This window comes from Epinephelus fuscoguttatus, linkage group LG23 (assembly GCF_011397635.1).
Source record: "Epinephelus fuscoguttatus linkage group LG23, E.fuscoguttatus.final_Chr_v1".
NCBI lineage: Eukaryota > Metazoa > Chordata > Actinopteri > Perciformes > Serranidae > Epinephelus > Epinephelus fuscoguttatus.
The window spans coordinates 18,367,182-18,382,314 of NC_064774.1; the positions used below are offsets into that span (position 1 = coordinate 18,367,182).

General features: G+C 39.8%; 1 protein-coding gene across 1 annotated transcript in view; it reads left to right on the forward strand.

The window, feature by feature from the left end:
- Positions 1-5,262: 5,262 nt before the first annotated feature.
- The window catches only part of rps4x (ribosomal protein S4 X-linked), a 569,691-nt gene continuing 559,820 nt past the window's right edge, over positions 5,263-15,133 (forward strand). Inside the window, exon 1 of the mRNA XM_049569334.1 lies at positions 5,263-5,267. Within this exon, the coding sequence (XP_049425291.1) occupies positions 5,265-5,267 (3 nt within the window). The 5' untranslated portion in view covers positions 5,263-5,264. The remainder of the gene's footprint in view (positions 5,268-15,133) is intronic.

The following is a 15,133-nucleotide window of genomic DNA, read 5'->3' on the forward strand; positions in this document are numbered from 1 at the left end:
TCGCCCTGGTACGGTGTTTTAGCCTTTAGTGTGCAAAAATATTAACGTATCTTATCATTTTATATCAACAGAAAATGATACAAGTGTGACATCAATATCAACCACACTATCAAAGCCATAGGGTCTTTAACCCTTTAAACTCTGCAATAGAAATGGTCTGCCAGTGCCTTTATTGGTATGTTTGTTAATTGTGATGTCATTTCTCAGAGTATCTTTAAATGCTTCATATCCCTAAAATCTGTACAACCTGAGCTAAACAGTAATACAAGTTAATAAACCAAATTAAATGGTAAAATTAAATGCAAAAGTTGGAAATGTTTTTTCATCAGACTTAAAAAAAATAAACACAGAACTCTATGATCCCAAAAATTTGCTAATGTAGAAACAAAAGCCAAATATTTTTAACGCTCAGTAAGTTATTTGAAATATGTACATTATTTTGTTTTTTTAAAAAAGAAAGCAAAGGCATTGTGATAGTTTCATCATTCATTCCCTTGGCACCACTGCGTGTTTGCACCACATATAATGTAGCCTAATGACATCATCACATGCGTACAACACGATGACATGGAAGACGTATGTTTTAGCTTTCTGCGGCAAAAAGATTGAATGTTTTCGCTATTGTGGTTTTTATTTTACATTGGTATACACAGGATTATGCAAACAACAATCTCCTGCAGCCGTCTGTGGGTCATCCATTGTAAAAAGATTAACCTGGGCGATGCAGATTTATAATTTGTTCTTTACACTTCCCCAAAAAAAGAAACATGTTTTACCAGTTTGAATATCTGAGGGAAACCCCAGTGATGCCCAGGCAACAAGGATGTTTATCATACACCAAAGGAAAAAGCATGTGTCAATTATCTGTCAGTCTATGGCTGAAGGCGGATCCACTTGCAATAGTCGGACAAGTCATCACCAAGTAATTGCAGTCAACACCTACTGACACACCTATTCCCAATATTCCTCTGACCTCACTGTGAAAGCTTTCACAGGACTACTTTGCACAAAAGAAATACTTCTTATGAGTAAACAGGAAACTATACGTTCGTGGTGGCAGAAGCTCCAGAAGCAAACATTTCAAAACACACAGGTCTAGATTTAGGGGATTAAGTGGTGCATAAAAATCTATCAGCAATTTTTCTACAGGAAATTATGTGTTTGATGCATAAACTGTAAAAAATAATGGACATAGCTATCATAAAGTTGCCCATTGGTTGTGGACTCTCGTTCTGAAGCCCTGAAGACTCGAGTTCGGCATTTCGGCTATCACCATCTTGGTTTTTGGACCCAGAAGTGACCATATTTGGGCGATAGGCTGGTGCTGTGGAGGAGCACAGGGTGGATCTGACTAGGAAGCCAAACACCATCTACAGACAGCCTGACACTCAAAGTGGTCCACCTTCAATCATGCATAACTTTAAATCTTAATAAAATGTAAAAGGGTGAGCTATATAAAAACATACCCTAGGTGAAAGGGGAAATTAGCTATCAAGACCAAAACCATTTTTGTGTGTGTGTTTTTTTGGCTGTAAACATGTTTATTTCTGCGGTACAGTTAGACATTTAAACATGTACAGGGCTCCAGACTAACAGCGTAGGCCACATGCGTAGACTATGGCCTAGGGTCTGATGCACAAGTGGAGTTTGGGCTTTTTTTTGTATGGTTTATTCCGAGTCTATATCCGAGTTTTCCTCAGCAACTTTTCACTGTGCAGGGCCTGGCTCTGACACAGGGTTGAAGAACACGTACAGTTTGTTTCGCCATGCTTAAATATGACGCTGGACGTGACCACAGCTAGAAACACTGATGAGGGGAGATAACGTGATCCTTGCATTAACTAATCACTCACTCCAGGACCCTCCCCCTCTCTCAAATTTGCAAGTAGCACATGAGTGAGTAGTTGTAAAAAAAAAAAATACTCGCACTGACTCGAAAATGGTCGCAAAATGTGACCATTTGGTTGTAGTCTGAAGCTCTGATGTAGGTCTATGGGGATTAACTGGCTTCAGGAGTCAGCCTCAAGTGGCCATTTGAAGAACTGCAGTTCATGGCATTTCCGTGTTGGCTTCATTTTTCAGCCCCGAACATTGCTCCTTGGTTTGATGCTTAAAATATTCTACAGCCACCATTTCATATGTCCCTCCCAGTGTTGAAACGAAAACTCCCCCCTTGTCAAAACATGATATAAATTACTATAGAAATCATATACTAGCCTTGGTTGGTCATTCCAAAATCTGTAGCTTGAAGTAAGGACCACATTTGCATCATAACACTGGATAAACAGCATTTAAACTCTGCACACTGAGGGTCAAACCACTGAGCTGAGGAAACAATGTACAATTTACCCTTGCAAAAACTGAGTTTGTATCTGAGTGTGTGCCAGCTGCAGCCAGGGAAGCTGTGTTATAGGTGACTGTACTGTTCTCTTTCAGAAACTCTCCCCAACATAAGCTTCAGATTACTTCCCTCATTATACCAGATGTGAAACTGGTCGTGACTCTTCTTCCTTTGCTGGTTGAATGACCTGCTATCTGCAGTCTGAACAGCGGGGTCTCCCTCTGTCTCTACTGCAGTCTGAAAACCCATCTATTTGAGAAAAAGCTCACGTTATCCTCTCCCCTATGAGTCATATCCCCTCGCCCATAACCGTCCACATGGACTCACTCTAATAAGCTCTTATCATGAAAAAGAATAATCCTTTCTACCTCTACTCTGAGCTCTTATTGCTCTTATTTCTTGTCCTGGTGCTGGTCTTTGTCACGATCACTCAAGGGTCAAAGCAATAACGGCAGGTCAATAAGGCTCTCTGACCTGTTCACCTCTTGCTATTGATTGTCTGTTGCGGTGGAGGAATTGAATTTAATTCTACTGTTGCCTTCATTCTTAGTAAACTCTGCCAAACATTTGAAACGTTAGACAAGCAGCGCTCCTGAGAGTTTGCTGCAGTCCTGTAACAACAACAATCAAGCACCAACGAACAGGGTTACTGATCCGGCAACTAGTTAGGGTGAGTTCACCTTTATGAATGCTTGGGTGTGACTCTGGGAGTGTCTTTTTACAAGTAGTAATGCTCCTTGATAATTATTTCTTTTTGAAATTGATTAGTAATCGGATGTTTACCGGAAGTCACGGCATTAATGATTTGGGTTTGATGCTTTGGTGTGACCTGCGTCTCTGGACCTTGGGCTCCCTGGCTTTTCCTTCCTGCTCACCTATACTGTACATTATAAACTCTACCCATCAATTACCTTATCTGGAAATCCCCACTAGAAATGAGACATAAGCAAGATGTAAGTGAGACATAAGTGGTATGCAAGCTTTCATCTAATCCACGCTGACTCCGTCTTCCATAAACATCTAAGCCGTCTGTCAGCAGCAGCTCCTGGGGCACTTAATGGACAGCGCTAATCTGCCTTCGCCAGGGTGACTGACAGCAGATATTCACTGAACCAAAATAATTTTCATGCCGGCCTCATTGGAAGAAATCAAATTACTTTCATATGATCAAGCACTATCCAAAAGCAATCTGGCATTATAATGCAAGGTGTATAGGAGGTCAGTAGGGCCAAATAGTCGACCAAACGCTAGTCCACAAGATTTTATTGGTCGCTTAGTCGCAGAAAAAAAATACAAAAAAAACAAACGTGAAACAAATAGGAGCTGCGCCTTGTCACAATAAATCAAACCCTATATGACTGGACCATGTGGGAATTTAATTTGAAAGGACAGACACAGGAAGTGGCCACACTCAGCAGTCAGACAGGAGTCAGGTTAATTTCCAGGGCTGGTACCTGCGGTTATTCCACAGGCTAGTTAATAACATGTCGGGCAGGAAATCCAAAGTGTGGGATCATTTTGAGAAGGTGAAGGACGAACCCAAGGTGATATGTAAACTCATCTTCATTGGTCGACTACAAACATGACGTATCATCTGAAACATGGAAGTAGCTACATGCCCATTAGCCCACAGCGTCATTAACAGGCAGCTCGCTCAGTGTGTGACGTGCACTTGTAGATAAAATATAGGCCTATATTAATGACGGTTCATTAGTACGGTTTTGTATTTCTCTGTAATGTAGCACAGTGTTAACAGTGTTACTGATACTATTCTTTCTCACACCTTCAACTCAAAAATATATCATTCGATAATTAAATCAATATCAAAAACATGCAGGCGACTAGTCGACTAATGGCCCTAAATGACAACTATTGGTTGACTAGGAAAATTCTTCGTCGGGGGCAACCCTACCCATTTCCAGTGCCCAACAACCATAACTCATCCATATCCCCACCTCTTAAAGTAAATGCATCCCAACCCTTTTGCCTGGAGGGGAGACTGCAGAAAAATATACAGCATAACAGGCTGGAATTACTGTTTTATTTCTCCACCTCTAAGGTCTAACTGCCATCATTTAAATACCCTCTTAATAGATTTTTTTTTTATCATTGGAGGAGTGTTGTATTGAATTTTACCAACATCCTTGGGATGTAGTTCGACTGAATCCTAACCTAACAACAATATCTCTAACCTAAATTTTAAAAACAAGTCTTAACTCAAGTGAGGACTAACAACTCAAGAACACACACTCTGCCTCCATGTGCCTCAACTCTAGATTAGACACTGCCACTGTTTGTCTGCAGGCTGGAGGAAGAATATTAACAATGGACCCGATTCGCGCTGCAAGGTGCAAACAGCAGAGTATGACTCATCCGAATGGGGCTCCTCGCAGCGAGGGGGCAGCGATCAGTTTGGAAGCAGAACACCCCATGACATCTCTGGGGTGAAATCACACACACATGCAGAAGTCACACAACTGTTCCTGTTTCCTTCGATTATTTCTCCATGATCTCTCTGCATGGCTGAGGCAACACTTTCCAAAGCCACCACGTCCCCAGACCATGACTGTTGCCGATCCAAGATCTTAACCCAAACACTGATCCATTTCATTCCTATTCCCCGGCTGTCACCTCTACTCTGCTCTTGTCTAATTTACCATTCCAGTCCAGGTTTCATCAAACTAATCAGGTCAACGGTTCTGATCCCTCACTTCCTAGTCGGCTGTCCCTGAGGTTGTCCCTGCTGGTCAAACGGAGCGGAAGTGGCTGAGTCAAGGGGAAAGTGGAGGATAATTCATTCATAAGAAAATGGGATGCAATGGCGCAGCGGCAGCAGGGGACACAAACCACACAAAACACGGATAAAACATACTTAGCTTGCGTGCACACTTGTACACACACAAGAGGCCACTTGCGCTCCAACATGGCAGTTTCCAAATTGGCTGTGCCATGACAAAGCGCTTTCAAGGTGAAGCATTTGTTTAAATTATTTTTATTTCATCAGGGAAGTGGGTTGTTTGTCTCTTTCTCCTTCATTGACTTTTGGAGCAAGAGAGAAAGAAGCAGACAGAGAGAGAAGACGCCCTTGCACAGCCTCGGTGTTAAGTGTAAACCAATTAGTTCTGCAAGAGTTGGTGATGGACCAAATATCATTGGCTGCTTATGCCACAGTTGTAAATCAATTATTCAATCAGGTCATATTTTGTCACTGGCACTAAGCTTTGCCTCTGGCAGGATCTCGGGCAGATTGTGACAGAGATGCAGACATGAGTGGACCCAGGAGAAAACACACAAACACAAATGTGTAAAATATTGATACTGTGACGATGTTGTGGTAGTTTCCCTCTTGGTTCTGATACATTATGAAAACTCAAGTAGAGTCTCCAAAATGTTAGTTTTTCCAAACATATTTTTTGATTACTGCTCAAATCCTTGTGTCTGATGCTTTTTAATAAATAGTGAATGTTTTGAATAATTTTTTTGCTTCAAATTTATTTTTCTGCTTCAGTAATTCTTAACTGCTCTTTCTTTGGTACATTAAAATTGTGAATAAGTGGACAGTTCTTTTCTGGCTTTTTCAAAGCAAGCATATTGCATCTTATTATAATGACAACAAGATTTGCATTTTGTATTTCCAGGTAGTTCTGCATATCGAAAAGCAGTTATTCCACCAATTAAATGCCAAAAATGAAAAAAGCACTCAGACTTTGAGATAAAGAGCTGTAAAAAATGTAATGAATTCATTTAATTGGTGGAATAACAACAAAAAGCCTATTGACTTTTTGAGTGTTTATTTGCAATGCAGATCCATTTTTTAACTCAAAAACAAGTCCCAATCTGTCCCACAGGGGAGGTAAGAATTTCATATTGTAAACTTTTTTTTTTTTTAAGTGATCCAAGTGATGTGTGCGCATCAGGTTTGGTTGTGTCCCATTGTCTTGAAGTGGAGAATGTGGAACATAGAATTCAATTGAACTACTGAAATGAATTCCCTGTGTCATATATCAGTTGTGATAGTGCTGTAAATAATGACATCCATGCACCATGCAGGATTGCCTGCATGCAACTCTAAATTCGGACATCAAAAGCAAACATAGAAGTGGTAGGCTCTGGCGGAGGTATCCACTCTCCAAATGCCCTTCTGGTTATCTGTATATCTCTCTGCTGTTTTAAGATATTGCATCATAAATTCAAAATGGCGGGGTAAAGAGGAGATGCACCGTGCACCTCATGAATAACTGTTATCCATTTATTCAGTCACTCAGAAAACTCGACAGGCAAAACAAAATGTTTCTAATCTAAATAAGATGTTACAAATACTTTTATCCAAATGTTCTTTTGTGTACTCATATCATTTGTTCTGAGTAAATGCTTTAAAAACATACATTTTTTCTCAATATTGAGCTCTATTGATTCTCTTTTTATACCATTAATGCATGGTGTGTACTGCGGAGAACAGATACATAAGTCCTGTTAACATGTAAAATTGGGGGGAATTATTATGCACATGGTTTTTCACTTGAGTAAAAGTAAAAAAAAAAAAAAAGAAAGAAATAAACAAATATTACTTTGTGATTAAGTAATTCATGCATGAAATTAGTGGACCTTGACCACTGTTTGTTTCTGTTTCTTCTCTTTTCTTCTTGTGTGTTTTTTAATTGTCTCTGTGATGTTTTCATCTTTTTTGTAATTACGAAAAATTAGAATAAAACTCATAAATATCACCAAATTAAAGTGTATCTAAATTGCAATATCATTTTAATATTACAGTAATTTTGGCATTAAGTGTTCATCTAAAGGGGCTCTCTGCAAAATTAAGTGTTTAAGACTAACGAGGGCCTTGTATCATAATACTATAATACCACACCACTGATATCTTTCAAAACTAGTAAAGTAAAACTAAAACATAAAACAATCCTCCACAGAAATGCTATGAGATTTTGCATTAAAAAGTCTTGCTATACGGATCATAAGGTTCCCTGCATCACTCAGCTGATCAACCAGAGATTTCCTGTCCATCATGACCGCCATTTACATTCATTCAGAAAGCACTAAGGGAGTTTTATCTTTAATGGCAAATAGGGATGCGCCAGTGTATCGTCTAAACATCACCATCAGCTGATATTGTCCTTGTTGACTGCCATCGGCCTATCTGCAAATAAGGTGACATTCAACAACGGCAGTGGCCGATGCTTTTCTGCTGTGTCACATCAATTTTGCGAGCTAAGAAGCAGCACTTAAGGCTGCAAACGGCCACAAACTTAAATTAATGAGCGGGTACAAGAAGAAAAGAGTGGCTGTTAGGCAGTTGGACTCTTAGATCTCTCTCTTGCGTGACGAGATGGTGAGCAGCAGCCGGCCTCCAGTCATCCTGGGACTGGGGACAACAGAAAATGTGTTTGGGACGAACAGAGATCTTCCCATTCTGGACAAACGTTTACAGTAAACTTACTATGGATGTGGTTGTTTCACTGATTTTGCTACATTAGGAGCAACAAATCCATGTTGACATTGGCAAGAGGAGAGCTGATTAACACTAGCTCTACGCAGCTGGTGGCCGCAACTAACAGCTCACAGAGGCTGCAGTGACATAATGATGCGTTCAAGCTCTAGTCAATAAAATTACTATTAGGCAAAGCAGTGTTAATTTTGACAGCTATTTTAGATTTAGTCTTAGTCTTGAAACAAAAATGTGCATTACTTTAATTCACATTTTCATCATTTTTATTCTTCATACTTTTACTCTAGTTTTAGTCAACGAAAACTCAAAAAAATTTGATCAATATGTTTTCTATACATTATTTTATCTTGATACTAATCCAGTTGATCCATTTTAGTCTGGAGGTTTAAACTCATGTCTCACAGTTGGGATTTAAAACTAAAGTTTCATCTCTGTCAGAGAAAACTGATCTGAGTTCAGACCGTTTACTTACAGCACAGCAACACTCACAGACAACTAAGCCTCCTACCTGACTGTCAAACACCATCAACCCATAAACCTTCCTGAGTCCTGCAGGGATCAGCTGTGAAGTCCAGCGGCTGGTGGCTGCTTGCTCTGCTGCCATTCAGCGGCTAACAAGCGGAGCTAACTGCTAACAGCCACCGCTGCAACTAACAAACTCAATTTCTTTGTTTCCTGAGCACAAAAGGGGAATAAATAACAACAAAAACAAAATACACAACAAAATAAAAAGGTTGGTATCAGTATCGGCCCAGAATTTCAAAATCGGTGCATACCTAATGGTAAAAAAATCTCAGGGAAAAATATGTTTTTGTCGTTGTTATTTTGTTTCGTGGGTTTTTCTGCACATCACCAGGTTGCTGCAGTGCAGTCCTCCCTCTTTCAGTTCCTGCGAGATTCCCTTCCAATATTCTGATAAGCTTTATCTTTAACAGAGTTTTTCCACACTCTAACACAAAGAAGAGACTCCTTCATGTGTGTATCCTGCGGATCTTGAATGGGGAAGGACATCGAATGAATCAGCGAAGCAAAAGCTCCTGAGCCCTGTTTTCAATCAAATAATCAATTCCTCAAAGATCTAAGATTCGGGGACTCTCTGGGACCTCTGAGAGCTGGCTGTTGGCTCTGAGGTATGAACAACAAACAGCAAAGATATCTGTTACAGCCTTGAATAATGCCAGTAAAAAGCTTGTACTGACATAATCAGCCAGAGCGAGACAGAAGAACATCTTGTGCATCATCTAATTTTAGTTTATTTGCTGAACCAACCCTCCGGCTGCTTATCTTGACGCACATGACAGCAAAAAAAAATAAATAAATCAACATTTATGTGACCACAAATCAGCAATCTGGAGAAATGACACTCTAACAGGATAAAACACAACTTATCTTGAACAAGTTGAACAAGTACACTGACAGTGACATGACAGGCACATTAACTATCTGCTGCTGCAGTCTGAAGGTCTTCTGCTTACTGTGTGCAACGAGTCTTTGTGACAACCTTTTTAACCAGCCCTGTCTCCGAGACATTACGTTTGTATATCACTAGATTGTTTTTATAATTGCATAGTAGTGACAACATAATGGCTGCCTGGATTATTTTCAGAGATGTTATAAGTCAATGAAACACGACAATTACGTGGTATGCTCGAATCACAGGAAGGTGGTAGGTTATATTTGATCAGCGCTGCCTACTTTTACTGTCCGATCTCAGTTTTTCGGCCTCTGTTTTCACAGGAAACAGTATGGCGCCCACTTCCTGTTCACAATTTCTTGCTACTACAGCTAAACATTGCACTGAAATATGTTTCAAAGAACATTGTAGGTGAGAAACAGGAGATGCTGGGGGGGGGGGGGGGGGGCTACATTAGCATTCACATGGTAGACAGTCCCTCCCTGCATCCTGGCTGCCTCGCGACTCGCGAGAGATTCATCGTTTGCACGGACCAAATCGGCAGTTCCACTCCCGGCCTGCACGCTCGCTGCTGAGCTCAACTGAACTGAGAAATGAACAAATCAGTTCCGGAAGTGATTCAGTTCAGTATGTTGACTCAACAGATTCGTTCTTTTGAATGATTCGTTCGCGACTGACACAACACTAGTATCGGCATGGGTGGCAGACAGTACCAAAATGGGGAGGTACAGGCCGTAGTTTGAACAGACATAAATTATGCCATCCACCCAAGTTTCACCAGGGAGTGAGGAGGGACATCTAAGCACTGGTTAGATGGAGGGAACTTTACCACAGTTCACTGACACAGGCTACCCACATTGCTTTGACACAAAGTTGGTTTAAATTGGCAAAGTACCTTTTTAATCATGTTTATCTTGTGTTTGGTCTCTTTTCTGGCAAATAACTTACACTCAAAATATGAGTGCAGGGAGGCAGAGGGAAAATCTGTTACCATGACTGTGGATACATATTTTACTGGAATTTCCTAACTGGTCTTGAGCAATGCAACACTGCTGATTTGAGCTGAACTTTTATCAGCTGCTATATCCCTATTTCACTACATAAACCTACATAACATGGCAGCTGGATGAAGGGAGATCACCATGGAGCTGAAAGTTTCTGGTAAATGACCATCGCTCACAACAACCTACTTGCGTCATTTCCAGTAAATATCGCCACATAAAACATGTTCTCTGTTTAAAAGTACAAACGTAGGAAGATAGCAAGTACATGCCAATCTTTCAAGCGGTTACGTCTCCAGTCTGAGCTCAGGCACACAGCTGATAGGTACGTGGTTTGTTTATATGACATAACAGAAGTGCATAATCAGCTGAATCACAGTTGACAGACACCAACCCTCGCTTGCTGTCAGGACACGATGTTAACCCTACATACTCTCAGAAGGAATCATTTCACCAGACATGAGCGGAGAGATTTAAATATGTCGAACCTCATCAGATTTTCACAGTCAAAAAAACTGCAATTAACTAAAAACAGAAACCATGGTTTGCACATCTAAAGGCTGCAAATCTATCAGTGTGCTCCAGTCCTTTTCACTCCCTTGGCAGCATATTGCCATTGTCAGATGAAAAGCTTGTACTGGAATTTGGGTTATATTAATTAAAGTTATGGGAAGCCCAGTTTCTCTAACAATCTGGCAAAGAACAAACACGTTAGAGATACAAGATTTTCAGCAATAAGTGTTTGTGGGTGTCTACTGGGTGCTTCCTGTAGGAAACCCCCTCTGAGGACCCCATCATGTTGGTGAAAACCTTTGAATTAAATCAGCTAATCTGACAAGCGTTCTCTCAACATTGCCTCAAGTTCCCCACTGAGGTTATTTATTACCCACAGAGGCACTCATACTAACACACACAAAGGCTCAGAGAAATATTTGCACACACACACACACACACACACACACATACACTCACATGCCGCTCACTGTACCCACCTGGCATTGCTGTGTAACAGATGGGTGACATCTATGAATGCCAGACTAAAATATGACAGCCAATATCCCGCCGTGTGCACACGCTAACAAATCCATTCACTCTGCTCAGCGCTCGTTCACTGTGACATCCACTCACTCACCATGTGTGTGATTTGCCAGCTGTCAGTGTACTATTTCCTGCCATTTCACTTTGCGGGGAATTCAAGACTTCTCGGTCTGTGTATGCGTGTCTGGAAAAAAAAAAAAAAAAAAAAAAAAAAAAACCAAAAAGTAAGGACACATTTGAAAAAGACTTCAATCTGTTTCCTAATTCTGTTTCCAGGAGTAGAGAGTCATTAAAAGTAATGGAAAGCACACAAGTGCTGGATGTAAAAAAAAAAAAAAGTTGTTAAACAGTTGAGTAAACATAAAAAAAAAAAAAGTCTGAGAGAGTAAAAATAGTCACTTTTACTCAGGGAGAGCTTTTTTGGTCTTTTGCTGTTTAACACAGTTATTGAACATTTTTCTCATACTTTTCACCATTTTGATCGTTCTTTAATTTGAGACAAAATGTACCTGAATAAGCGAGTAAAAGTGTCCAGTTTAGTGTCCACAAAAAAAAAAAAAAAAAAAAAAAATCAGTGTTCATATGGTATCTTAGGGTGCTTTCAGACCTAGAGTTGTCTTGCTTTGGTCTGAATCAGGGACTAATTTTGGTACAAAGTTACATAATTGCCTAGAGTTGGTTCGTGTTCTCACGGCAGCATTTATAAGTGGACCAGATCAAATGCTTTGTGCAAGAAAGCTGCTCTTGACTGGTCAGGAATTCCACGAGGAAGTAAACAACATGTTGAAGAAGAGTACACTTGCAAGATAAATGTGACACTTTCTAATGTCACAATGGAGGGACAACTACGCAGGTTGATTTTAGCGCTGCTCATCGTGGACTATATTGCTGTCATTGTTCATTTTAGGCAAACCATACAGTTTGAAAACGAGGCGCAGCTCCAACTAGAAAACAATGTTTTGATGCATTGGATGTGCTGAATGTGCACATTAAGGCAGTACAGGAGGAGGTGTACATTAATAATCCTCCAGGACTGTGACATGCTCATGTTTAACCCAAACAATGTGTCATGTGACCGCAGTTGGTTCGGATCAAAACGAAGCAAACCACATCAGAGTTCATTTGTAAAAACAACGACCTTCTTGAAGAGGTTCTCTCAGTCCGGTTGTTTTGGTGCACACCTGAGTGTGATTGCTGTGTTCACACCTGCCCAAACGAACCGCACTTAGGGGGCAAACAAACTTGAGTTCGATTTAACCGAACCAAACAGGGCAGGTGTGAATTATTTTCTTATTTATGTGTGTAGTGTTTAATTTATTTTATTGCATTTCTAGAAGGCCTCCCCCAGAAGTGATTTTACATATTTTGCCTGATTACACCTCTTCTCATGACTGTGTGGGAGTGTACACATTTGTTTGACTGACAACACCTGAACTCTCCTGTTAGTTTTCCTGCACTAGTCTCCACATTCTGGGAGTGCTTCTCAAAGTCAAGAGAGGATCCTCAAACAGCCGACAGAGGGTTCAGTCCTTCTTTCAGAGAAACTCCAAGATTTTTTTTATGACGGATGAAAGTTTTGGACTCAGTGTGCAAACGTGATTGACACAACATGAGGTCATATTCATTTTTAGGCATGTAACAATTTCGGACGAAAAAACGGACTCAGTGTGCAAAGACCTTAAGTTCAACCAAAGCTGCCAGGTGAAAACACCTGTGTAGAGCAGCAAGACATTTCACTCCTCTTTAAAAGCAATTTATCAAAAAATTAATCAACAGATCGATAATGAAACTACTGATTTCTTTTAGCCTTAAATATGTCGTAATTTTAACTACAATTTAACTAATCTGGAGGATCAAAATTCTAGTAACGTTTGCAATTCTGAACGTGTAAGTTACTGTTTCCTAAATAACCCGTGAGCCCTTCCATACATCACTACTACTGCATTCAGAATACAATTATACAGCTTTACATTCTGTTTCCGTCGTCTTCGGTGCAGTGGACACGTTGTGTTAGAAGCTGTGTAACTATCATTTGTTGTGTGAATTAAAAAACAAGTTTCCAGCTGTGTAAACTCTGACATACATTAACAAAGAAACTTTGTAATTCATTTAAGTGATTATCATGAGGCAGAAAATAAATGAGCTGCTGGCATAAAAGCTTTGTCCAACCAAGACTGTAATTATGTGGCAGGTGTATTCGCTCTGTATGTGACAACTTTGAGAACAACAGGTGAAATGTTCTGTTGAGTCACACGTTTATTTCAATTTTCCAACACCACCATTTGATTCATTACTGCTGCTAAAGAAAAAAAATGACCTTAACTTCTAACTATTGTAAGAGTAATTTGTTTTGTGACAGCGTGGCATCTGCAGAAAGACAATCATGTCCCAGAATTGCAAAATTCACAGCTATAATTCTCCCCTGCAGCCTTCGGAGGTAATTATGATTCTTTCATTGTTTCCCACAGACGTACTGTTTCTCCCTCCTCGCTTTCTCTATTGATTTCACTCAGACGACTTGATCGAATTCTGTTCTACAGTACATTGCTTTGATGAGGAAGTCTCAACTAGTCTTTTCTTGCTTTTAAACCTGCCTTTGATTTAGTTTTGTCCTCAGGTTTAGGCTTTTGATGAGCGTCCCTTGTGCCTAAAAACCTGGAAAATCATTAAAATATATAACAAAAGCCTGACACAGAAACAATGACTGCATTTAAATGGGCATGAATGACCCATTTATGAGGCTCATGGTAACGATCAAAATTACTCGTAACCTGGTTACTAATTACTGAATCAATTTACAAAAACAAACCAACTTGACAACTTAACTGATAATTACTTTTCTGCTCCAAAGGCCAGTCAGCTGTCTGCTCTGAACCACTGTCTCTCTCTTAACCATGCACACACTTAGCTGAAGCTAAATGATGTAGCTGACATGGTCAAAAACATAAACAGGATACTCCAAAAACGCGATGATAAATGAGTTTATGTCCATGTAAAGATCATCAATATTATCAATATCAGTGCTACAAATCACAATTTATTACTTAAATTCTTAGTTTTCTTCTATTTTTCTGATTCCAAAAATCGGATAACAGAGGAAAATGTTGCTCACAGGTTTCCAGACAAAAGTAACAACTTCAAATATCTTGTATTGCCCAATAAACATCCCAAAAATGTTTAATTTCTTATTATGTACAGTATGTCCTAAAAAAGAACCTAAAACTGCAAAAAAAAAAAAGTTAAAATCAATTGATTTCAATGGACTGTGCTCGATAAGAGGAGCCATTCAAGAAGGCAAAATTAATCTGTGTGAATGTTCCGTATACCAACAATGACCAATAGTAAGTTGTCTTCACAGAGCTGATCTTTTAAGAAACCGTGAGTCCAATACAAAAAAGCTATTGTGGCTTATAGCTGTGTTGCACCATTCACTTTTATCTAACCTCCTCTGTCAGAGTAAAAACTGCTTCACAAAAGAGCAGACAGAAGTTATAAGATGGGCATCAATAGTGCAACTACTTTTCAACTGAAATTATTATCCAATTAGCAGCTAAGCTAACTGACCATTAGAACTTTACTTCCCCTCACCAATAACTTTTTATTAAACACAATGGTGAGAAAAATGCCAGGGGAAAATAAACAGTGCAGCAGAGAGAAAAAAGAGAGAAGCTCAAGAGCTATATTCAACAGCTAATGGTTAGATACAGCAGTTCAGCACTAGTACTGCGAGAAGTCACTGTTGCCAAGCTTCTTGCCACCACTTATTTTGTTTGGACGAACCATAGACTTTGTAAAATAATGTACGTAGCTACCCCAATGTCACCCATTGGTTTATAGACTGCCGTTTTGAAGCCTCGAGTTCACATTTCGGCCGTTGC